This window comes from Episyrphus balteatus, chromosome 2 (genome assembly GCF_945859705.1).
Source record: "Episyrphus balteatus chromosome 2, idEpiBalt1.1, whole genome shotgun sequence".
In the NCBI taxonomy this organism is placed as follows: Eukaryota; Metazoa; Arthropoda; class Insecta; order Diptera; family Syrphidae; genus Episyrphus; species Episyrphus balteatus.
In genome coordinates, this window is record NC_079135.1 from 10,441,524 (window position 1) to 10,468,888 (window position 27,365).

General features: G+C 29.5%; 1 protein-coding gene across 4 annotated transcripts in view; it reads left to right on the forward strand.

The window, feature by feature from the left end:
- Positions 1–27,164, forward strand: part of LOC129912540 (cAMP-dependent protein kinase type I regulatory subunit) — a 96,981-nt gene extending 69,817 nt beyond the window's left edge. For all 4 annotated transcript variants that reach the window (XM_055990829.1, XM_055990832.1, XM_055990830.1 and 1 more), the window contains exons 2-6: positions 21,388–21,747; positions 25,279–25,498; positions 25,602–25,756; positions 26,856–26,995; positions 27,064–27,164. In XM_055990829.1, the coding sequence (XP_055846804.1) occupies positions 21,388–21,747; positions 25,279–25,498; positions 25,602–25,756; positions 26,856–26,995; positions 27,064–27,148 (960 nt within the window). In that variant the 3' untranslated portion in view covers positions 27,149–27,164. The remainder of the gene's footprint in view (positions 1–21,387; positions 21,748–25,278; positions 25,499–25,601; positions 25,757–26,855; positions 26,996–27,063) is intronic.
- Positions 27,165–27,365: the final 201 nt, after the last annotated feature.

Sequence of the window (27,365 nt, forward strand, 5' to 3'; positions counted from 1 at the left end):
CGGATGGGCCTAACACCTTGCCAGACACGCATAATAGGAATCAGGAAAGTTAGATTTTATTATATGGGGGTCTGGGAAAAAATTTATAAAATATTTTGACTTCAGGACTCGAGAGAGTATCAAGACACGCGTCGAAAACCACATTTTGCACAATCGCATCCAGAGTCATTTGGCCGCCATTTTGTTTTTTTAATAAAAATTGCAATTTTTCACATAACTCACGTATTTTTGAATCTACAGAAAAAAATGTATTGCAAACTTGAAGATAATTTAATTTACTACAATATATGTTAAATTACTTTTTTCGATTATACCTTCGGTTTAAGAGTTAGGGTGGTTTTTTTTTGAAACCATATTTTCGTCATATCTCATTTATTTGAGCTTTTTTGAAAATTAACTGGAAGTAAAAGTTGTAGATTTTTTTATCACCTTCAATTATTACATTAACGGTTTTTAGATTTGACAGTCCGTTTTTGATCTGCAGGAAAAAAACTTCAAAAAGGTTCCAATTTTTTAATATAGGAAAAATGTTCTAGTACAGGGTAATTTGCATTAGATATAACAACAACCTAGGCGTGTAGGTTGCACTCAGACAAGAAAAAATCGTATAACTAACACTGCCAGACCCATTCCGACAACCATTTTTTTTGCCAGACACCTTAAAGCTTTAAAAAAAAAATTTTTTACTTTACTTATTTTCTCAAGCTTCATTTTTATACATGATACCCATGGAACTAATTCATTATGAGTTTAAAGGTAGGTATATATTTTTAATAATGTAGTAATTATTAGTATTATTAAGCATAAACATTTTACTTCAATACTACGGAAGACCCATTAGATTTTATTAATAACAAATCTAGCAAGCATTTGTGCGTGTCTGGTAAGGTGTCAGGCCTATCCGATGGTCCGGCAGCTAACAAAATAATTTTATTGAATTAGTTCCCTGAGTATCATGTATAAAAATGAAGCTTGTAGTCTATTTAATAGACCCGAGCTCCAGAGCAAAAATAGAACAAATTCGTTCAAGAGTTTTTATTGGCCATTATGATTCCTTGGCATACAAGAATACTCCAGCCAAAAGTGCTACTAAATCCGTTGGTGCATTTCTGAGAAAACGGCAACACTGGTCGGTTTTCAGTTTTTTTGATTTAACTCGAAAACCAAGCCTGACTTTGAAATGGTTCAAAGACACTTTTCATAGAAAATTAAATTTTCTGTCAAGTTAAGATGGTTAAAAAATTTTTTAAATTATTTTTGACTAAAATTCTAACCTAAAATCAAAGAAAAAAAAGTTAAAAAATTGACAATTTTTTTTTTTTTACTAAATCAAGGGGCATTTTGTGTATGTAGCCGGGACGTCCAAACTTTGTACTAATGAAATAAAGTAGAGGTAAAATCCTTTGATAATATGCAACTTTTAATTTTTTTTTGTCAAGAAACAACTTAAATGTACCTATACAAAAATTAGCACTTTTTCTAAATTTTTGACTTTTTTAGTTAAAAGCAAGTTTTTAAAACTCGATAAAATCGTATTAATTGGTAACTTTCAGACTTTTAAAGTAAACATACTTCGAGGGATTGATTTAATATAAACTAAATATGACAAACAAAAAAATTTATTTGCATCCTTATGGCCTTTTGTGCAATTTTGTGTATGTGCATTTTTATAAATACGGGTCGAATGGATGGACGGAGAGCCATTAGCTTTGGTCTATTGCATAGAAGAACATTTAATACCAACTCTTTTACTGTTTTCAATGGCCTGAAAAACAATTCTTGTAAAATCCGCGACCAACGAAAAGTTTCTCTTGAAAAACGAAAAAAATACTCTAATGAGTTTGAAACAAAATAGCTCAGGCAAATTAGTAAATCAAATTGCATTTTTCGCGGGACAAATTTTTTCCATGGAACGTGTTTAGGTGAATGTCCTTATCGTAAAAGTGAATTTTTTGGGATGATAAGATATCGAGAACAGCCGCCATCTTGGAAAAGAGGTCGGTGCCGTTTTTATTTTATAACTCCATTTTTACTCATTTAAACCAAAAATGTCCGAGGATAGACTTATTATCAATTAAATTATCTAAAAAATGATATACAAATGAATTCCGTGAGTTAGTTAAATTCAATTTTATAGTCGGTCAAAGTCCGGGTTCTTCTCGCAAGGTTAGGACAATATGACATTTTTTCAAATATCTGAAGAACTTTTTATTTGTTTGGGATTGTCTTAAAGAATGAATTATAGCACTTTTAATTATCTATGAAATGAGCCCTTTGTTGCTTTTGTAACCATCACATTGTAAAAGCAACCAAACGTCGAAGTCATGATATACGATTTTTTAACTGAACATATTTGGGATTTCAATAGTTCAAATAAACAATCAAAAATTAAACACAATAGTCTCGAAAACATAACGGCTTACACATCTCATATCTTGAGTTATACTTATCGTAATGCTGAGATTGAGGTGTTCGTGTTTAGGAAAAATGACAGGGCATCAGTTCTTATGTTTAGAATTTCAAATAGTGCCACTTTAGCTTATTCACATTAATTGGAAAATTCACTTCATTTAAAACCTCGAAAACCATATAAAGGTTAACATTAAAGATTTCAAACTTTGAATTCAATATTTAGACGAATATAGTTAAAAAACTGTTTACTTATATTTTGGTTATACTTCCACTTCAAAAATTTGCTCGGTCTAATAGAAGAAAACTTGTTATTTTCTCACTTTTGACTAGTAGAATGTGAACTTCGACGTTAGATGGCTTATACATTATGTTGGTTACAGTAACGATAAAGGGCTCATTTTATAGATAATTAAAAGTGCTATTATTCATTCTTGAAGAAAATCCTAAATAAATCAAAAGTTCTTCAGATATTTGAAAAAATGTCATATTGTCCTAACCTTGCGAGAAGAACCCGGACTTTGACCGACTATAAAAATGAATTTAACTAGCTCACGGAATTCATTTGTATATCGTTTTTTAGATAATTTCATTGTGAATAAGTCTATTCTTGGACATTTTTTGTTTAAATGAGTAAAAATGGAGTTATAAAATAAAAACGGCACCGACCTCTTTTCCAAGATGGCGGCTGTTCCCGATATCTTATCATCCCAAAAAATTTACTTTTACGATAAGGACATTCACCTAAACACGTTCCAAGAAAAAAATTTGTCCCGCGAAAAGTGCAATTGGATTTACTAATTTGCCTGAGCTATTTTGTTTCAAACTCATTAGAGTATTTTTTTCGTTTTTCAAGAGAAACTTTTCTTTGGTCGCGTATTTTACAAGAATTGTTTTTCAGGCCATTGAAAACAGTAAAAGAGTTGGTATTAAATGTTATTCTATGCAATAGACCAAAGCTAATGGCTCTCCGTCCATCAATTCGACCCGAATTTATAAAAATGCACATACACAAAATTGCACAAAAGGCCATAAGGATGCAAATAAATTTTTTTGTTTGTCATATTTAGTTTATATTAAATCAATCCCTCGAAGTATGTTTACTTTAAAAGTCTGAAAGTTACCAATTAATACGATTTTATCGAGTTTTAAAAACTTGCTTTTAACTAAAAAAGTCAAAAATTTAGAAAAAGTGCTAATTTTTGTATAGGTACATTTAAGTTGTTTCTTGACAAAAAAAAATTAAAAGTTGCATATTATCAAAGGATTTTACCTCTACTTTATTTCATTAGTACAAAGTTTGGACGTCCCGGCTACATACACAAAATGCCCCTTGATTTAGTAAAAAAAAAAAAAATTGTCAATTTTTTAACTTTTTTTTCTTTGATTTTAGGTTAGAATTTTAGTCAAAAATAATTTAAAAAATTTTTTAACCATCTTAACTTGACAGAAAATTTAATTTTCTATGAAAAGTGTCTTTGAACCATTTCAAAGTCAGGCTTGGTTTTCGAGTTAAATCAAAAAAACTGAAAACCGACCAGTGTTGCCGTTTTCTCAGAAATGCACCAACGGATTTAGTAGCACTTTTGGCTGGAGTATTCTTGTATGCCAAGGAATCATAATCGCCAATAAAAACTCTTGAACGAATTTGTTCCATCCAAAAGGGTCTATTCAATAGACTATTGAGAAAATAAGTAAAGTTAAACTATTTTTTTCAAAGCTTTAAGGTGTCTGGCAAAAAAAATGGCTGTCGGAATGGGTCTGGCAGTGTTAGTTATACGATTTTTTCTGGTCTGAGTGCAACCTACACGCCTAGGTTGTTGTTATATCTAATGCAAATTACCCTGTACTAGAACATTTTTCCTATATTAAAAAATTGGAACCTTTTTGAAGTTTTTTTCCTGCAGATCAAAAACGGACTGTCAAATCTAAAAACCGTTAATGTAATAATTGAAGGTAATAAAAAGATCTACAACTTTTACTTCCAGTTAATTTTCAAAAAAGCTCAAATAAATGAGATATGACGAAAATATGGTTTCAAAAAAAAACCACCCTAACTCTTAAACCGAAGGTATAATCGAAAAAAGTAATTTAACATATATTGTAGTAAATTAAATTATCTTCAAGTTTGCAATACATTTTTTTCTGTAGATTCAAAAATACGTGAGTTATGTGAAAAATTGCAATTTTTATTAAAAAAACAAAATGGCGGCCAAATGACTCTGGATGCGATTGTGCAAAATGTGGTTTTCGACGCGTGTCTTGATACTCTCTCGAGTCCTGAAGTCAAAATATTTTATAAATTTTTTCCCAGACCCCCATATAATAAAATCTAACTTTCCTGATTCCTATTATGCGTGTCTGGCAAGGTGTTAGGCCCATCCGACGGGTCTGGCAGCTTACAAAAATTAATGTATTAGTTCCCTGAGTATCATATATAAAAATCAGCATTGAGAAAATAAGAAATCTAACTACGTATTTTTCGTACCTTCAGCACCTGTTAGTGGTAAAATGGCCGTCGGCACAAGATAGCCAGTATCCATTCACTAATAGTATGTCTTAGCACTACGTAATTCCATACATTTTTTTCTTGAGAAAATAAGTAATGTCTGGCGGCCCTGGGATCTTGCTCTATAACAAGCGTTGTTAAAAATTCAATCTGTGTCATGAGGTAAATCTCATAAAATAGTTACTACCATGCAATTTCGTGCCCTCTCATCATATCTTTCAGTTCTTATTCAAAACTATTATTTTAACAGCGCATCGGCTTAAGTTAAACATCATCATACGAAAGTCTTAAATCAATAACCTTTTAACACAAATATGTCAAACCTGAGGACAAAGTTTACTTAAATATAAGAAAGGACATCCTTTTTCATTATCGGTCCCTTTCTTCGACAAACAAAAACATACGCTCTACATCCTCAGAAACCATTTATGTGCACCAAACAACAATTTTACCAACATCCCAAAAACCAAAATAAAGAAAAAAAAAAAACACAGAAAAGAGTTTGGTTAAAAAAATTAAATTAAAGACTTCCTCTGACCCCAAAACGTGCAGGTTAGATTTATTGATTTTTGATGGAAATCAGATGTGACTGGGCCCACTTTATTTTCAGAATTAATATTGACCTTCCTATACTCATATAGCTAAAAAAGAGCTAAGCAAAAAAGAAAAGAAAAAGATTGGGAACCACCTGGTGGGTTGTGTAGGTGGAAGTAGTAGTGGAAGCTGAAAGTTATGTAGAAAGTTCTTTTGCCAAAGTTGTGTGGCTAAGGAGATAAAAGGATAGTTTTTGAATTTTGTTTCTGTTGTTTTTTTTTTAGTGTTTTGTATTTTCTGTTGGTAGTTTGCTTTTCATAGAAAGAAAGATAATAGATCTGACGATAGCATAGGACTCTTAGGTATTGGAAGATGAGAAATGTTTCTGTGAGTTTCGTCGTCAGGTTTAAGAAGAGTATTCCCCCTGTAGCTGTTTTTGTTCATTTTCTTGAACAAGGTACATAAATTCATTACTCGCAAGAAATTGTTTTTATTTTCTTTTTTATTATTTTCACAAAATAAATACCATAGAAAACTATCATATTGTTTGTTATGTTGGAAGATAATAATGCAATTCAAAATAGATATTCCTTTGTTTAAAGTTTTTTTTTTAGCTTTAGCCAATAATGTAAAAGTTTTTAAAAGGAAGCGATATGAATTTAAGAACCTTTGGCGTTTTGGGAAACTTTTTCTTTTACCTAAGTCTTTAGTTCCTATCAAAAATTTTAACCTTAAGACAGGTATTCCAATATGTTTACGAACTTATTGATGACTTTTTTTTACCAATAATTGTGGAAAGTCCTAAAAATTCGCATTTACAAACGGGTTGAACAAACTTTTTACCTGATGCATCGAATATTCTTTGTTCGATCTTCTGAATTCTTTGAAAGTTAGAATTTATTTAAAATTAATTTATTGCAAAATCCATATTTCGATAAAATATGAATAATTTCCGGTGATGTGAAAACAATTCACGCTTACACTAGAAGTGTTGCAAAAGTTGCCTCGCAAAAATAAAAACCAGGGGCGTCCAGTAATATCCAGGGTTTTTTTCTTTAAGATTAATGCTAAAGTTTATCAGCAGACTGCCGCCAATGTGGTCCAGTAAAATGACGAATTACTCAGATTAATCACATCTTGCTCACAACTTTGCTGGTAAAATCAAAAGTCACTTAGGTTAAATCAGACGGTACCCCAATTTCTTCGAGTTTGGGTTCCTCAATCAAATAACGGGTGTGCGTAAAATCAGGAGTCACCACGGTTAAACCACAGATGTTTTCCTAAAATTTCGAAAATATTGGTTAAAATAACGGGTTTCCCTTTAAAATTTGCAGTAAGATCGCAGGTTGCCCCCAGTTAAATCAAGGGTTTTCTCTGTAAAGTGACTGCTTCCGTTCAAATAACAGATTTCGAAATCAAGAGTCACTTAGACAAAATGACGTTTTCACCAGCCAAATCACGGAAAGTTCTGGCAAATCGTGGGTTTCCCTAGTAAAATCACATTGATTGTTTCAAATACATATTAGCTTTATTAGTTCTACTCACGTAAAAAGTCTAAAGAAACGTGAAGGTTGAAAAACAATAATACAAAAAAATTCGTTTGTAACGTGTACATTTTTCTGTTAGTTATTTTTTTGTTTGTAACACTGTTAAAAATAACAGTTTCAAATTACATTAAATTGAAAATCACAGTCGTGAAAAATCACGACTTAGATCATCTCTAAAATTTTAGAAATATGTGCAAGTTTATGTGACCCAGTCGTGCATTTTTTTTTTTTTTTTTGAAAAATAAGAACAAATTTGGTAAGTTCGTGAGTCAACTTTTAAAACCTTATCTCTGATATCCTTTCATTTTATTCTACTTAAGAAACACAAACAAAACTTTGAAAGAGTACACTAAAACACTATGTGTTATCAGCAAAAACGATGTAATTTATTGCCCGCACTCAGTAGTTCAATGAAAAAGTTGCACAAACTTGGCGTGCATATAATTATTATTTTACAAAAATAGATACATCTTGTACACTAAAAGATTAATAGCTTATGGGACATCAAATGCTTATTTAAACATGAATTTCAAGTATTTTACACACTTTTCGTTTTGTCTATGCTGCTGCTGCTGCTAACGTTCTCATAATACAAATATCATTTAATTATGCTAATGACAAGTATGTAGTTTGTTTTTCTATTTTCGCACAAGTTGTTTAAGGATGATCTTGAAAAAGAAAGATAGAAAATAAGATGAAAAAAAAAGAATATTTAACATCAATGATGCGCGAATAATGTGAAAAAAATTTAATGAAATGGAAATCATTAAATTTAAAAAAAAACATTCTGTGAAGGACACTTGAACATTTTGATCCTTTCTTCAATTTAATTCTGCTAAGTTTTGAGTTAATAAAAAAAAATTCGCTGTGAACATTGATTTAAAAAAAATGTCTATCTGACAATCTTTCAATATTTGTTTGATACAAATTGCATTGGAATTGAGCCAATTCCATGCATTCTTTTAAAACTTCGCATATCTTGTTTACTTATCAATTGGTCTTCTCCTCTTAAACAAACCCTATAACATATAAAAAGTCTATGCTCTATAAAAATGTAATTATTAACACATTAGTTCAAATAGTGTTCCTAATTATCAAAATATTCACGCTATTTTTTTATTTTCTTGTATTCCAAAATTATGTAAACTATTTTCATTTGGAAATCAAATTTTATAAAGAAAAAATGTGTATTAAAATAGCAGCTGTCAATTAAGTAATTTGTTTTTACACAAATTCAAGTGTTTTATGATGGGAGTCCTCCCCTAATTAATACAAAATACTCCAACCATTTAAAACGAAATTATTTTCTTTTGATACAAAAACCCAAAACGAAATAAAAGAAAACAAAGTCGTACAAAAGAATCAATTGACTTGTATGTGAATGAATACAACGACAATAAGAACGAGTATAAATTTTACTGATTGTTGACGATGACTTTTGATGAAGAAAAATATTTATTTTTTTTTTTTTCACTTTTAAATTTATTTTTTCAACTTAATTTAATTTATTCAGGATGCGTGGATTTTCAAGATTGCGTTCTCGTAGATAATAATTTTTTGTACTTATATGTCTGATGATGATATACACTTGTACGTGCGTGGGCTGTGTTTGAAGATACATTTATGTGTTTTTTCTTCTCATATTTTTTTTTTGTATATGAGGTGAAAAATATGAGATAATATAAAATTAATACCAAAATATTCTTATTTATTTTTTTATATGAAAAGTTGAAAGGAAAAAAAGAAAATATTTTTGTACTCGAGATGATTTAAGAAAATAAAAACCAATTTCAATTCTTATATTTATTCTTTGCAAAATGGAACTTGGAATGATGTACATTTTTGGTTGATTTTATTATTCGCTCATCGCCTACCATAATTTTTCCAAGAATTCGTACAACATTCTTTTATAAGAACAAAAATAAAATGTGTGACGATAAGAGATAGACACCAAGGTTTCCAAGGTACTTTAACATCATGAGGCATCCAAACGGTTTTTCGTTTGGAGAAAATTATACGAATTTCCTTGTTAGGTACTCATTATGTCGTTAACTGCTTCTGTTGATTTTCAAGCACCAAACAAAATTGTTTCGAATGTATTTTCTTTAAATTGATCTTCGTATAAAAAGAGTTTGAAAATACTTGGCTTTTAAGTGGTTCTATAATTTTATGGGCTCTGGTATTAAATACGCTCACTTTCAATAAATACCTATGTAGTTAAATGTTAAGTTGTTTTTTTATAACTATTCAACAGTACTCTCTTTGGTCTTAAAATCATAATTATTTCAAAGCTGTTTTTCGATACAACCTTTCAATTCAATTTTTCAAATTTTTGTACTCAGCCAGTTCAGTACTCAGTTTTTATACGACTTTTTCGTTCATTTAAAAGCGGCTCTGGACCATATTAATAGAAGATCCTTTATAAACTCTCAGCGATTGATTTAATTTCTATGATTCTTCAAAAAAATCCTCGAACACATGACGGCATCTCTTCAGAATGGTAGAAAAATACCAAGTTAATTTATGTAACTGTCAAGTAGGTGTCACTCAAAGATGAGTTTTGAGCCCTATCATGTTTGCAGTGTTTATATGTATGATGTGGAAAATAATATTTCTGGGAGGACTTAGTTTGGTGATATGACCCATTAAAGTGTTGTTGATTTTTGTAATCTTAAAATAAATAGGTACCGGAAAAACGTCAAAAAAATGTTTTTTTTATATATCAAAATAGCTTGATTTTCAAAAACAAAACGGTCAAAACGAAAATGTATTAAATTTCTTAGCATTTTGTCCAATATAAAAGGAAATCCGAAGATTTTACTTTTATTCTCAAAGACCTATCCTCAAAGAAATAGGTTGGTATTTTTTTAAACTTATTAATCAGAATAAAATTCGATCTAATTATCTTTTATAAAAACTGTTTCTAATGTACTCTAAGTGTCCTTTTTCAACTGTCATACCAAATTTTTGAAGAAGATTTAGAAAGTAAATCCAAAGCTGAAGTGGCAAATGGGACATAAAATCTGAGATTCTACCATTATGCTCTCTCTATTTTAGTTGTCGTTAAAAAAAAAAATAACGATCCAAAGAACCCAAAATCCCGAAAATGCTGAAACCCAAAAATTTTAGCAAATTTTTCATTTTATTTAATGTTGGAGATTTTGGGATTTCAAGTATTCGGGTTTCCGGGATTTTAGGTTATCGGGATTTTTAATTTTTTGGATTCTGACCCCAACCCGTCTTACTATTTTGACATTTAAATAATTAAATTAAGGGTGCGTTCACAACGAAAGTTGTCAAATCTTGATTTATAAGCTTATTTTAACCTATTTCGTCCACATACTACACAGAAAATATTGATACAAAAATTATTTCGAAAATGAAAAAAAAAAAAAAAACAGTAGGTATTATTTTCATATTGTAAACACGTTATTTTTGGAACCTTGGAAAGGAAGAATCGAAATTTCAAAAATTTTGATTTGCAATTTTAAGGATTGTGTATTTTTTTTACAATTAAATAAAAAATAATACCACGTAAAAAGTATTTCGTATCGCAAACATTAAAAAGAAAAAATTAAATAAATTTTAATTATTACACGTCTACCAAAATAACTATAAGGTATCCAATTTCATATTTTTCAATCCTTAGATCTTTTCCATTTTATTTTAAATTTCATTTCATTTTCAACACATGCATTTATGTATTTTTGGTTTTATTTTTAAATATCTACTATTTAATCATTTATCTATTTCAAAACAATTTATTTAAATTGAATTCCATTACATTCCGTTGTTTTTCGAATGAGAATTATGAAAGTGATGACTGCTGGCAATTGATTCTCAATCTGCAACACGTGCAGAGAATCGACTGCTGTAGTTGCCTTTATGAAGCCAAAAGATAAATGCTTTTATATTATTTTTTGTATAGATTTATCTACGAATTTAAGAGATCACACAATTTATAATAATTTGAAAAAAAAAAAAAAAACATGAATATAAATAGAGTAGAATTATTGTTAAATATTTATGAGTCGTTTTATGGTGTTTGAATAGGGAAGAAAATGTACGGATTGAATTTTAAATTTTAAAACAAATGTTTTGTGTAGTTTAAATTTTGATTCAGTCTTGAAATATCTTAAATTTCACCAAAAATTCTACCACTTAAATAAAACTTCGAAATGAACTTTATCTTTAATTTGGAAATCATAAATTTTCCAACTTTGGTTTGAACAAAATGTATATTATGTGTGTATTTGTATATTCCACAGAACTTAACCCACACATCATCTTTTATAAACTCTCCTTTAAGCGTTCAACAAGAAATTTCTCAGAATAGCTTTAGACGTTGCATTTGCAAAAATTGTTCACATGACTTTTGAAATAAGAAAAAAATTTCCTTCTTATTTCTCAATTTTTTCCTCTCAGAAAAAAGAAAGAAGAAAAATAAAAGAATTTCCTTTATTCCAGGAAATTCATAAAAATGCATTATGCTTTGTCAGAAAAAAAAAGAAAAAAAAATGTAAGTTGCAAGTCAGTGTTCCAAGAGAAGCAATATGAATAGAATTTTCACTTTCGTATAAATGTGTCTTCTGTCGGGAGGGGGAGCGTTGTCAACTGTGAAAACATGAAGATTACTTGTAGCGTGTCAGCTTAATAAAAATACCAAGAAGCCCCAATTCAGTATACACAAGGTATATTAAATTCTGTGTTTTAGTCAAAAATAACAAAACAAAAAAAAAGCAAAAACACATTCCAACAGAATTCGTGTATATTCATTTGTTTGTTTTCGTCAAATGAACTCGTGAACATGACATTTGATATTTTCATGCTTAGCACTATGTGAATTTTATATTTTTATTTTTTGTTTCATTTTGATGACGTGCCAACGAGCACAGAGTATTTTCTATATGGACTGACTTGACTACTGAGTTGCAAATTCCATAGCAATCTCACATAGTTCAGTGATTTTATGTTTTATCCTCATATTTCCTCTTTTGTTATCTTTATTTCTCTCTAAAAATAAACAAAGTAAACCACATTCTTTCCATCAACCTGAACCATTATCGTTTAGAGAACTTGCTAAGTTATTAACACTGTCATGATGTTATAAGCAGGTTACCTCTATAACAAAAAGGTAGAGCACACACCTCAAGAGAGAGTGTGCATGCATAGTACACAAAACACAACATACCACTCGAGCTAATTGCTTACGCACACATAACATCACTCGAGATCCCAACTCCATTACCACTTCTGTTTCAAGGTTAAAGAGGGAATAATAATTAATATAAAAAAAGAGTCAAGATATCGTTTTGTTCGTTCCTAAATTTCCACCCACCTACTTCACATATAGCACGAGGGATTGGAGCTTTGAAAAAGGTTTCTTCTGCGCGTTGTTTATGTTTTTTACTAAAAACACTAAAAGAAAAACATAAATATAACTATGAGGTTAATCCTTAGGCAGAAAGTAGGGTAGAATAAAGAAGGAAGCTTTCTAATATTAAACAGAATTAATTACAAGTTAATAGGTTCTCTTAAACGGATTTAATGTGTGACATTATGACGTAACCTTTATTTACTAGGTTTGTCTTGCCTTTTAGCCAAATAGGTTACTGTTCATATAATATTGAAGGATAACAATGATAATGCATTTCAAGATTATCTTTATTACTATACAAAATTTGTTTGATTTCAATAAAAGTTGATTTTCGTGTGGTTGTTGAATGTATATATAATATAATTCCTGTGATGACTTTCTTTTTAAGAATTAATAATTAATATTTGATTAAACTTCAAACAAGAGTTTGTTAAAAATCATTAAACTCTGATATGATGTTTTGATTTTAATCTGCAGTATAATTCGTTAGTCATTTTGCCAATTTTTTTCCATTATTTTGGAGAGTTTCGCTTTGTCGCTTCGATTTGTACCCTATTTTTTCTTTAATCAAATTCCCAAATTGTACATGCTTGTTTAAAAATTAGCACATGATAATTTTTTTATTTTTATTTTTTAAAAGTAATTATGATCCCATCTTAAGCATTTAGAGCTAAAAAAAAAGTTACGTTTTTTTTTTTCAAAAACGGCTCTAACTGTTAACTGTTAAAAAATTCATGTAATTTGTCATAATAAGGTCGTACCTTTGAAATAAAAAATATTTTTTGGACCGTTATTTACGGTACTTGCCATAACTGTTTTATATAATGTCTGACATTTTCGTGAAAGAAAAAAATCATTTTTGGCTTAAAAAAAAAAAGGTTCAAATTTGTTTTTGAAAGATCAATTTTTTGAAAATGGAGCAATGAATTTTATTGAAACTATGTCGATTATTTCCTTTTTAATTGCATACCAAATTTAGTTTGAAAAGTTTTTGAAATTTTTTATATAAAAAAAAAACGACTCTAACGATTTTGTATTTTTTTTTTCTCATACAAGAAATCAAATGACATTCTATGTTTGGAAGTCAAAACCATTTAAATATATATTTTTATAACTTAAAACCAAACTCGACATATTTTTTTATTTATATTGTAAAATTTGTAAAATAATTCTCATATGCATATTTTTTTTTTAATAAAAGAGCAAGTACGTGCGACTCAGTCTTGTATTTTATTTAAAAGTGTGTTTCTGATAATTTTTTTCCAAAACCATGATTTTATTGAATCATGAATGAGTTTCAAACACAAATAAAAAAAATATACAATGATTTTTCTTGATTTCTAATTTTTTCATAAGCGGCACTTAAATGTTTAAATTAAGAAATTTAAAAATAAAATAATTTAAAAAAAAGTTCGAAATTTGTTTTGAAAAATCAATTTGGATGAATGAAATTTTGTTTTGTATATAAAATTTTGTTTTTATATATCGATTATATTTCCTTTTTATTGACATGCCAATTTTTTTAAAGGAAAGTTATTTGATGAACCTTGAAAACCTTAGCTTTGTTGAGTTCTATATTCTTTTTTTCCGAAATATTCGTTTCTATTTTTTTGTATAGAACCCAAAATCGCATCAAAGTAAGTGTCAATTATTTCCAACAAACATTTTTTATTTGAATAATTTTATTTCCATGAAAATTGTTGTTTTATAAAAGTTGAGCTTAAATTTAGTCATCAACACACGAAAGCAAACTAATTTGAATAAGCTATGAAATGATTAGACAAATTGACATGCAAAATGACCTTACTACAAAACGAATCCTTGAATAAAAAATAAACATAATTTGTGTTGTCTTTGTTTTATCATTTCCGTGAAATACAATGTAATTCCATTAAATTGTACAATATTCATCTCTGAAAACTCCATCAGCCAGTGCAAAATGAAAAAAAAAAAAAAAATTTCCTATTTTGTATGTAAAATCAATTCGAATAACTAACCAGATGACAAAACGCCCACGATACGATTTTATTTACGACGACACAATACCAGCTATCGTACAGAGACAGCACACAATATTGATGTCCTTTTGTGTTGTTCAAAAATTTAATATTCAACACACGCACACAAAAAACAAAAGAACCACAAAATTAATGTTGAGTGTATGGCTATTTTACACTACCCCCAACCTCTCAAACCACAACTGCTAGCTAGATTCATTGTTGACCTTTTGCGTGTTTAGTTGGTTCATGCATCAGCAACAGGCGTTTTGACATAAACAAGAGAAATACCTCGTTCCTTCATTTTAGAAGTGAACCATCAACCGCAAAGGTTATTTTCTATAAATATAACAACCTCTCTCCAACACACATACAATACAAAAAATATATCCATAAACAGGACTTTTGTTTATAGAGAGACCGAACTTTTCCCACGGTTCTATTAATTAATTTCATTTCCCTCTGTTTTTTTGTATAATTTTTTTGTTTGAACAAAAGAATTTAAATTACAAAGATATATTATCTATCACGTTCAACGGTTCAACACCATATCACCACCTACAGGCGGGAACTTAATTGCATTTAAAATGCGTGTTTACACTAAAATGCAATAAAATGTTGATTTTTAGGGCTTTTGGTTTTAAAAGTCATTTCGTGTGACCTTTAAATGTGCCAGCTCCACCACCACAATACCAACACGACCGACACAAGGATATTAACTTACCAAAGAAGGTATCGCATGTCTCTATAGTTTCGTTTCAAGGATCCCTCACTTCTCAAAAGGATATATTCTCGCATCTCTTGAAGTTTTCTTTTATATAGGAATTTACATTCTTGATGCTTTACGTCATTTCTCATATAAAATTGCATAGACTTACATACATATTGCCAACGAAACAAGGACTAAAATAATTTCATTAGCATACTGTCAGCTGCTACTGGTGCTGCAGTTTATTAAATGTTTCACATGCAATCAACTCAAATAGGTTTTCTTTTTTCTTGGACTTAAACGATGACGTCGAAAACTAGATTTAATGGCTGCTTTCACAAGAGAAATACTGCAGAATTATAAATGCAGATTTTTTTTAATTAAAGGCGTTTTTTTTGCTCCTTTAGGAAATAAGGCGGCTAAATGTAAGTTAGAATTCTGTAATTAAGCTTCCTTGACTGGTTTTATTGGTTGTGCGTGCAAAGAGCTGGTGCTATTGTGTAGATTTAATTTGTAACACGTACACAGTTTGACACCGTGAAAAGCATTCAGTTTTGTATGCATATACAATTTTACTGTTTATTAGCAGGTACAAAAACCCGATTATAAAATTTAAACGATTTAAAAAAAAATTAAAGTTGTGAATAAGATTCTAATGAATACAAGAAAAGAAGAAAAACACTTAAAAGAAACGTTTTAAGCTATTTTTCTGGGAAATTAAAACCCATTTTCTAAAACACAGAAATTTGGCTCCAATTTTATATCCAGGTATTTGAATAGTTTAAATGTATAATTCATGAGATTTCTGAGTTTTGAGAATGGTTAACAAAACTCAAGTTGATTTATTTTTTGGTCAACGAAAGAATTTTTATATTTCAAACTGTGCGTTCACTGTGGCGTATGTGTAACTTTTTTTTTATTGACAAAATAAATTTCGAAAATCAAATGTTGATTCTTTAAATTTAAAAATCAATTTGGTACCTACTTTTATTTCTAGTGATACCAAAAAATTCAGTATTTTTTCTACTTGCGAGTATAGGATTCTTAAAAAAATATAAAGTACCTGCCAATTTTGTTAATATAGATTTTTACTTGTTCTGCAAAGCAAGTATTGGTTTCGTGAAATCCCATATTATAATGATGGACAAGTTCAAGAAAGTGGTTGTCAATTTGCCGTCCGTTGATCTGCGGAGCTGTGCCTTTGTACATCCATGTGTTCATCAAGCTAGGGCTTAAATAAATTGATTTAAATTTTCATACAAAAGATTTTTAAGTACATTTTTCAAAACAAAAAAATCTCACACGAACAAAATTGGATGAAAATTCTGAACATACTCGTAATTAAAACTTTTCGTTGAGGGCCAAAATGAAGAAATTTTGGGATTGAATAAAAAACCAGGTACATCTTGCTAAAAAATAAACATTTTGGTATATTTTCCATTAAGTTCGCTCTTTTGAAATTTAAATTAAATAAATTAATTTATTTCGAAACAAAATTCACCCTTTTGCAAATCTAATTCACCTTCTTTTAATCGTTGAATTTTTTAAATAACTCACTTTAAGTCACATAATAAATACAAAAATTGAAACTTTATTATTTTTCCTTCCATTTTGATTAATTAATTGTTCCTAATTATTTGGCAATGTTTTTGTAAAAGAATTTTAAAAAACAAAAATCAATAATGGGCGCAGGAAGCAAAATACTGTTGCAAAGTAGGGATTTTTCTAAATTTCACAAGAATTGCATTAAATCAAAACCCGTAAGGATTTGCGATGAACAAGTTACCATATTCTGAAAGCCCTTAAGTAGACCAATCAGCATATTTCGTTTGATCCATTACTATTGGGACACCCTGTAATTAAAGCTCAGTTTTTCAGTAGTTAATTAATGGTTAAAAAAGTCAAACTAACTTTTTATGTTACTCTGCAAGTTTTTTCGACTATGAGCCTATTTAATTATGCATTCTTCAAAAATTCAGCAATTCAAAGTGAATCGACAATCGTTCATGATTGGGTTTTCATTGTAAACTAAACTATATAGATTGAATCACCACATGAATAAAATTGAGAGTGGAATGAAAATGATTTAAATTACATTATTTTGGCCGCCAGGATATTTCAAACATCAATACCTAATCCCTTTCAACCTTAATTCAATTCAAAATTTCCTGCTAAAATACACATTAAATTCCTGAAATGCGTGTGTCATGCACAAATACATAATTTCGTTTTGTATCTTAATTTGCTTAATGAATCTTGTTTACACGTCATAGAATAATGCTTCGAGTATAATAAATGAGTTCCTGTCACTTTTGTTTCTAATCTATGGGCTTTAAGTCAAGTATGTTTAGTATAAATATACATTGTATACGGTATACTACCTCCAATTAATTAATCAAACTATTCATATAAGCACATTATCCGTGTAGTACTTGTAACTTTTGTTTTTTACTTAATGTGAGTATTTGCGCATTTATTTATCTAAAAACAAAACTATTCTCTCATTCATTTCATTGATTACCAGCAGCGAATGTGGAATAGTTTAAATGGTAAAGTTAAAAATGAGATGCATAAACTGGTAATTAGTATTTTTTTCAAATGGATTAAAAGCTCTTTTAAAATCGGTTTATAACTTTTAAATTTCATGAAAAGGTTAATTTCAAAATTTACCCTAAGATACAAAATATACAGATGAAAAACCTCATTAAAATACATTTAGTTGAAAACCCAACTTAACCGTCCAAACTATTAATGTTTATGACATATCAAAGACCGGCAGGGAGCACGATTAATGTGTCAGGGTCATCACGACAGAGAACGAGAATCAACTTAGTTGTTTCTGCAAAATTATGCTGCTATTACTTTATCGGCGACGACCATCATAGTAACGACAACAAGAACAAAAACAACAACAACCAGAACCAACGATAACGATGAGTTTTTGTGTTTATTTACTTTAAGTCGTAAAAATAATATTGCAATTCGCTTAATGGCAAATGTCAACAGCTTAAGTTTGAGTGGCTAAGTGTCGGCGTGAAAAGGAGTGCCAACAGAACAGCGCACCTAACAGCTTGATGGTTTGATATACTGAAGAGTTGTTAATGATGTCTTGCTGTTTTCTCATTTCGCACCAAGCAAAAGTGCTCCAGGACTTGTGAATTACCCATAACCAATTCTTAGATAAGAATTATGGATTTGGAATAAAAACAAGCAGCTAGTTTGCTTTCAAGAAAAAAAATATATTGATAGTTCACATTTATGTATGCTCATGTTCATATTGAGAGCAAGAGTGTGTTCGAGGAGGAAATTGATTGGGTGTTAACAGGATACACAAGACATTTAGGTATGAAAGTAATGATAATGGGAATGGCAAACTCTTAGAAAGTAATTTACATTATTTAAGTGCAAAATAATTTTATTACATGGAACACAGAGTATGCTTGAAAGAATACTGGATAAGTACTCGGATAATAACGTACACTGAGTACATGAAGACCATTTTTACTTGCGATATAGGTACTATACCTATATCAAGTTATGCATTCGTACAAAAAAAAAGTTGAGATAACATTTTTAGATGACATTACGATGATAGAGAATGCCAAAAAATTGGGTCCCGGAAGTCCGTCTGTCTGTCTGTCTGTCTGTCAATCTGTTTATCTGTAAACGAAGCTACAGCCTAAACAAATGGACTGATTGATGTCAAACTTGGTATGTAGCGTTATTTGGCGACTCTCCAGAGGGGTTTTTGGAATTAATTTTTTTGGACCAAAAATAACGGTACTTGTCATATACCGATTTTAGTTAAGTTGAAATTGCTCAAAAACGGCTCCAACGATTTTGTTTAAAAAATTCAATTGGAAGTTTTAAAACAAGGTCTATCTTCTAATGAAAAAATTTTTTTTGAAAAATCAAATTTTCGAAAACGGGACATTGAATTTTTTTGAAATTTTGTTTTTAGATGTTGATTAGTGATTTCTAAAAAATGGAATACCAATTTTATTTTAAAACTTTTTTTCCAAAAAACTATTTAATTAGTTTTTAAAAAAACGGCTCTAACGATTTTAAACATTTTTTTTTCTAAAAATGCATCTCAATATATCAATTAAAACTGCATACTTGTTTTGGAGGGCAATTTGATTTCAGATTTTGTTTTATTTTTTTTTTTTTACGAATTTTATGTTTTTTTTTATTTTTTTTTTTAACGAATTTTATGGTTTTTTTTATTTTTTGTACCTAACATTTCAACATTTCTAAAATTTATATATAAAAAGTCTTTAACTAAGCCAAAAATAAAATGTCGAAAAAAAAAATGTTTGGACTTTTAAAAAAATTTTGAAATTTTTTTTTTGAAAAATCAAATTTTCGAAAACGGGACATTGAATTTTTTTGAAATTTTGTGTTTAGATGTTGATTAGTGATTTTTACAAAATGGCATACCAATTTTATTTTAAAATTTGTTTTCCAAAAAACTATTTATAAAAAATTAGTTTTTTAAAAAACGGCTCTAACGATTTTGAAATTGTTTTTTCTAAAAATGCATCTCAATATATAAATCAAAACTGCATACTTGTTTTGGAGGGCAATTTGATTTCAGATTTTGTTTTATTTTTTTTAAACGAATTTTATGTTTTTTTTTAATTTTTTTTGTACCTGACATTTTTCAAATTTATATATAAAAAAGTCTTAAAAATTTAAGCAGCTTGAACTCTAAGATCAAGTTCGTGCGACCCAGTCGTGCATTTTATTTTTTATTGTTTTGAAATTTTATTCTCAAAGAATTTAAAAAAATTGAAATGAATTTTGATATTTCAACTGTAATATTAAGCAAAATGTTAGACCAAATAGTCTAATTCGACGAATATTATTATTTATAATTGATATTTTTACAACCCTGGCAATGATATGCAGAAAAATGAATTCAATAATTTTTTAATAATAATTGAATCCGTCATTTGAAAAACTACTTACGTCCATCAGTTAAAGTTTTGCAGGAATCAACCAAAACTGTTTCATTCTCAAATAAAATTTTAAATAATTTTTTGAGCTAAATACAGTATTAAAATTGTACGCCATTGATATATGCAGCTCAAAAATCCTTAAATCTCATTAATTTGTGAATGAAAAAGTTTTTATTGACTCCTTCTTAATTTAATTGGTATCGAAGCAGATTTTCCTCCAAAGTTTACTTATTGGCTTTTTTTTTTTTGAAAAAGGACAAAAAGAAAGGTTTTATCGATTAAGATTTTTTTCAAAAATTTATAGATACTAATAGAAAAAATAATTAAATGGAATATGTATTTTATTTAAGTTTTAACAATAAAAGCAATTTTATCTATATAAGCAACTTATAACAACCTATCATCATTGTAAGCATACCTTGCTTTAGTTTGATGTCTTAAATTTCTCTTAGGTGATAGTATTTCAAAATATCTGTTTTCATAACCCTAGAATGTGAAAGTTAAACTTAATAGTGACAATGAAAACAAAGCTCAAATCTTATATCTTGATGTCTTAATAATGCTGAAATAGATTTCTTTCAACCACTATTAATCATAACATAAGCATGTTTAATCAATTATTTAATTCCGAATGTCAGCCTCGAGGTGTCAACACTTATATCGACCTCACATTAAATAAGTGACAAATTATCTCGTTTTTTTTTTTCTCATAATTTTTTTGTTTGTTTGCTGTTTTTTCTGCTTTTACTTCTTCTGATTGACAGTTTAGGTAACATAATTTGATTGCAGATCAAGAAGTCAATAAAAACAAGCACCTCTAGCTTTGTTGCATCATGAACTTATAGCCTGTTTAATTGATTAATAATTCAGGTGATGACAGAAAAAAATATGACTCCGTCACGAATTATTTAAAACTAAACAAAAAAAAAATAAAACTCCACTTGACAATTTTCCACGCAATCAATAAAACTGTTAAGTGCTTGTTGCTGGATGTTCAAAAATACTCTAGCACCTTTTTGGCCAAATCAAGATCTTGTTTTGCCAATTAGGACAAACCACTTGATTATGAATAATGCGTGTGCTGAGGCTTTTTATGGAGTCCAAAGTAAGTTGTTTCTTCTGCAATAAAATTCTTGAGGGGGCATAGAAATGTTGTTTATTTTTAAATCTTTTTATAGAGAACTTGTCGTGTGCTTAAGTATATAGTTGATAAGTTGTATATTTACATTTATAACTTTAATTGTTGCGAAAAAAGAATGTTTACAAGTTTGTAATAGTAATTTGCTTAAATTGAAGTGTTACACAATTTTTCTAACTTTTCTTTATTTTTTTTTTTATTTGCAGGAACAGGTAAAACTTGATGCCTCCAAACAGGCAACAAGTCCCGATGATTGTGATGATCTGAGTCCAATGCCACAGACTGCTGCGCCACCAGTTCGTCGGCGTGGTGGTATTTCTGCTGAACCTGTTACCGAAGAAGATGCCACAAGTTATGTGAAGAAAGTCGTACCAAAGGACTACAAGACTATGGCTGCCTTGTCAAAGGCTATTGCCAAAAATGTGCTCTTCTCACATTTGGACGAAAATGAACGATCAGACATATTCGACGCAATGTTCCCTGTCACACATTTGATGGGCGAGAACATTATCCAGCAGGGTGACGAAGGTGACAATTTTTACGTGATCGATATGGGTGAGGTCGAGGTGAGTCAAATCAATTATTTTAATTTTTTACAAAATATAAAGATTGGTAGGACGGTATTACAGTGTCTTGAGCTTTAAAAAAAAATTTGAGGTTACAAAGTTTTTTATCAAAAACTTGCATTATGCACCACAGAAAAAGGGAAATATAGTAGTTTGAACTAAATATGAACTTGAACTTTACACAGTCGCGGGACAAAATAGAAAATATACAAAAAAGAAATATAAACAAAATGTTTTTAAAACCCTTATATCGTTCGTCTTATCGTTTTATTGCGAAAAAATGACAATCAGCTGCAATTAAAACTGTTGAATCAGTTTTGCTACATATCGCATATCGAAAATATCGCATTTTTCGCATACAACTTTCAAATGGTGGAACTGGTTTAAAATGACATGTGCCATTTTCCGTGGACACTTCAATTATTTTTCCAAATTAATCACATGTCGAAAAAGGGGGTTTCAGCTCTTTTTGGGATTAAATAAGATAGTTTTTGAACAAATATGAAGAAGCATACGAAAACGTGACATATGAAGATACAAAATTGTTCTTGTAAACTGTTTGAAATAAATTTAATGATGTTAATTCTTACTAGAGAAGGCATATTTTCGTATATTTTTTGTGACTACACGGTTAAAATCTATTTACTAAAACCAATGGTTCATTAGAATATGACATTGCAAATAATTGTAGAATTGCCGTGCCCCTCATAACTTGTTGCTTGATCATGTTGAAATCAAAAAATCAAAATTCTTCTTTGATTTTGTATGTATGATAGAGTCCGTTTTTGTTATTTATTTGTGGATATTAGTTTATTCTAACTGCTGCCCCCTTTTCGAATAAGAAATGCGGCTGAGACATCTTGCAGGGCATTGAACTGGCCCATTCCTCCCATCCAAAAACTATCGTACTGTTCATCAGCCAATATTTAAATTCTAGTCAGTAGTGGGCTGGAGCCCTATCTTGTTGGTTATATGATGCACCTAGTTGAATCAGTGAAATACCCCAAATTGGTAAATTATTTTTAAAAATAAAATCCTAAAAACGGGGTCTCTCATACGCATACAACATCAAGGAAGACACTCTAAAACTTTCCTTGTTTTAAAAGAGGACACCGTGTAGAAAAATTGTATAACAAATTTAAAAAAAAAGGAGTAGGCATGCCACTTTTAAGAAAATATTAAAAATACTCAAAAACGACATTAAAAAAATCATCACCACATTTTCAAAAAATTGATTTTTCAAAGAGAAAAAAAAATTAAAATTTTTTTAAAAATACAAGAATGAGTTTTTTGAAATTTTTAAATTTAAAATAACCTTAAAAGAAGTTTTTTTTTATCACCAATCAACCGCCTTAGTTGCTACATTACACACAAAAATTTTAATTAAAATCGTTAGAGCCGTTTTTAAGAAAAAAAACATTTCTATTTTCTTATGGTACGTTAGTTTTAGTTCTAATCAAAATTTCAATTTCCTCTTTAAGAAATCTTCCAAAACTATAAACCATCAAGTTTGAAGAAAATTGCTCTAGTCTAGGGGCTTAGGTATTAAGATATTGTAAGACTACCTACTTGTCAAACTTTGTCCTTTTATAATTCTTTGCTTGCAAATCATCATTAATTTAGAAAATTCCCTTACTGGTCGTTTGAGAACATACTTTGTAAATGTTAACATCATATAGCTACATTACCTATACCTACGCACTGTTTCTAATAAAGAAAAGAAACATCATTTAAGTAAAATCCTGGCGTCAGACAGTCATGCCTCCAATACCTATCTAATAAATATTTATAGATACACAAAGATCTTATATAGTTTCAGCCATTATTTAATATCATGGTCAAAGTTTTTACAACAAACAAGAATCTTATTATTTTGAGAACAAAACAACAAAAAAGATATTTGGCCAATATTGACCTTCTCATATTTAACGACATCGAAACTTATTGTTATTTCGGTTGTATCATAAAATTGTTTATATATAACCTATCGATGAAACAAAACAAAAAAACAACAAACTTTGCTCCAAATAATTTATTAATGAAGCATACAAGGGGAACGTAATATTATGTACACACAATTTGTAAATTAATTATTCAAAGCCTTAGGAGGTGGGGCATGTTTGATAATATAGTTTTCGTTCAACTTGAAATTCATTTGCCTTAAGTCTATACCTAGGTAAATGTTTAAGAGCCTTGGAATATGTGAACGTCTTATCTTGAAGATATAAGTTTGTGCTCTGTTGAATATTTATGAATCAGGTGGCGCCAAATCATCAATACTCATAGAAAATAAAAAACCATGACCTAGAAATTATTATTTTACTATACCATAATCGACAAAAATATAAGTTTTTCTAGACAGTCTTCCATTTTGATTGTTCTTTTTTCGTTCTGATAGAGAAGAGTACATGTTTCGATTTCTCATTCCGATATATTTTCTGAAAATTTTACATAGCGGTGTAATACTCTGTAAGTAAACCCCCATCTATTTGGTCCACCAGAAAGCAAAGTTTGTTATGTGGGTACTGTGGTTAGGTTATATCCTTCAATAAAAGAGAAATCTATTTCAAAGGCCAGACATTTCATTCCATTTAAGTGAATTTCGAACGTACTTGTTCATTAAGGACTCGAGATTGAACCCCTTTTTTTTGCAAGGATGAGTAAGTTTTATGTTTTTCTTTCACTAATGAGATCTCTCTGTGGTAAAAGAGGTAAAAGAGAGTTGAGTATTTGTTTTTGGTTATTTCACTTTGAATGTCATGCTATTTGTAAAGGTGCTATGCGCGCCACAGAATCTATGGAGGAATTCATTTAATGAGCAACCATTAAAAAAATATATAAACCCCTTTAAATTGGACAAGCTTTGGGAAGAGAAAATCATTCAAGACACAGACACAAATTGTTCTTAAAGGAGAATGGGCAAGTTTGTATGGAATATGGACGTTGCGCGGCCAGGAATGAATTTGTTATTTTTTGATGTAATTAAGGTTTACATATACAGTGGAGAAGTTTTATCCTTGCGACGTACTCCAAAAACGGATAAAATGCATTTTTGCATGTAACACTTTATGCAGATTGTCTCAAAGTTGTATCTTATGTGTGTATTTTAAGTGCAAAATACGATACTCTCTCATTTTTCCTAAATCTGAAGACCTTTATCTTGAATATCCAACCACTACATTATCCAACAATGCATTAACGATACTAATACTGCATTTTCTTACATTCTTAACGCAATACTGCGAAACGTCCATAGTAAAAGTTTTTCCTAAGTTATAGTCCTTTCATTTGATACCAATTTTATTAATGGCCGCTCAACGTCCAATATGCCCATTCTCCTTTCTTAAAACTCAGAACATTCCTATAACATTCCTGTAACAGAACAGTTAATGAATTTTACATCTAAAATTGTTTCAAGAAATATTGGAATATAGAACCCACCAATCTTTGAAATGTTTAAACATAATTTCCATAATTTTCCCAAAAAAAAAACTTGTGAAAACAAATATTTAATTGGCATTTTCTTTCTAGGTATTTGTAAATTCTGAAATGGTTACAACAATTGGTGAAGGTGGCAGTTTTGGTGAATTAGCATTAATTTATGGCACACCCCGTGCTGCAACAGTTAAAGCTAAAAGTGATGTCAAACTGTGGGGCATCGATCGTGATTCCTATAGACGAATTCTCATGGGCTCAACAATTCGCAAGCGAAAAATGTACGAAGAATTCCTGTCACGTGTATCTATATTGGGTATGTTTTTTTTTCTATTTTTACATAGAAAACATTATGAATAAATATATTATTAAATATTCTTCTAACCATTTCTTTTGTTTTTTTTTTTTATTTCAAATAGAGAGCCTTGATAAATGGGAACGACTGACAGTTGCTGATGCTCTAGAGATGGTGTCATTTGAAGATGGAGAGACAATTGTAAAACAAGGTGAAGCCGGTGATGATTTTTATATCATTGTCGAGGGGTGTGCTGTTGTATTGCAGCGAAGGGCAGAGGTAAGTTTTGTTTCAAAATCCATAAATAAAACAAAACAAAAAACGCATTCTAAAGAAAGAAAACAACATCAAGGTTTCTAAATTTTATTTTTGAATGGAAAATGAAAAAAAGAAATGGAATTGGAAAGTATGAATAGGAAGTAAAAGTCTAAAATGTATTTTTGTTCATCTAGAAAGTATTAGAAAGTAACTTAATAACAATGCTCCTGACAATCCTAATAGAGAAGTTTTAATAAAAATGTAGTCATCACTTTTTCTGTTTAAGAAACAACATTTGAATTTTCCAAGTGTTTTAGTATGTCTAATTCTAATCTTAAATCAGAATTGAGCTATCACATCATAATATTTCCAAGATACAAAATAAATTTTGTAATATTTTACATATTTGTCAAAAGTACCATTTTAAAATTCATTATTAACTTACAAATATCTACCCTTAATATACATACATTTATCATTATTAAACTGACAATACTTAGATATAAAAAAAATCCATCTGTCGTTTAAGAGCACTGGTCGGCAGTAAGTCGGCAGCGACGTTAAAATTACCCATAACCCGCGTTTTTGATTTGTTTATTTTCAAGTTTTTTAAAAACCTGGCGTGCCAGTGCAATTTTGACTTCGGATTCGGAATCAGCACACAAAAATCCTTCATTGCATCCGTCTCACCACCGTCAGAAACTCCCAGAAATTGTTTTTGAAAAAAAGTCTTCCAATGAAAAACTTTTCGGAAAATTCGTTTGCGTTTTGATTTTTCAGTTTCTGAACCAAAAATATCCTAGATTCATGTGAAAAATCATTTGTCTGCAATAATACAATGTAAGAGGACAAATAAACTTAGCGTGACAAAAACTTTTTCTATATTTCTAAAACTTTAAACTGTAAATGATTGGTCACATTTGCACCAAAAATTGAAAGATGTATAATACCAAAAAAAAGGTTCAAATTTCGTTTTCTAAAAAAATAACTATTTTTATGTAAAAGCGGGTTAACAATTTCGCTTTCTAAAAAATAACTATTTTTATCTAAAAACTTTTTTAAATTTGTTATTTTGTTCAAAACTCATTTTAATAATAATAATTATTTTTTGAATTTTCAGCAAGGAGACGAGCCAGCAGAAGTTGGTCGCTTGGGCCCCAGCGATTACTTTGGTGAAATTGCACTACTTTTGGACAGACCAAGAGCAGCCACCGTTACTGCTAGAGGTCCTCTGAAATGTGTTAAATTAGACAGAGCGAGGTAAATATTTTACAATACATATTTCTTATAATATATTTTAATACAATCATTATTTATCCATTTAACAGATTTGAACGTGTATTAGGCCCATGTGCTGATATCCTCAAGCGTAACATTACGCAGTACAACAGTTTCGTGTCACTTTCCGTCTAAATTGCATCAACAAAAACAGATTTATCAATATGCATCTTCAGAAAACGCAAACCTCATTAAAAAAATACAAACAAAAAAAAAAAAAAACAAAAAAACTTTTTGCATGTGTTTTAAGAAAAAACAAGAGAAAACTAAAATAAAAATTCTTATATTTTTTTCACAATATTCATATTCTCTATGAACAACAATAACAAAAATAATAATCAAATAAATTTGT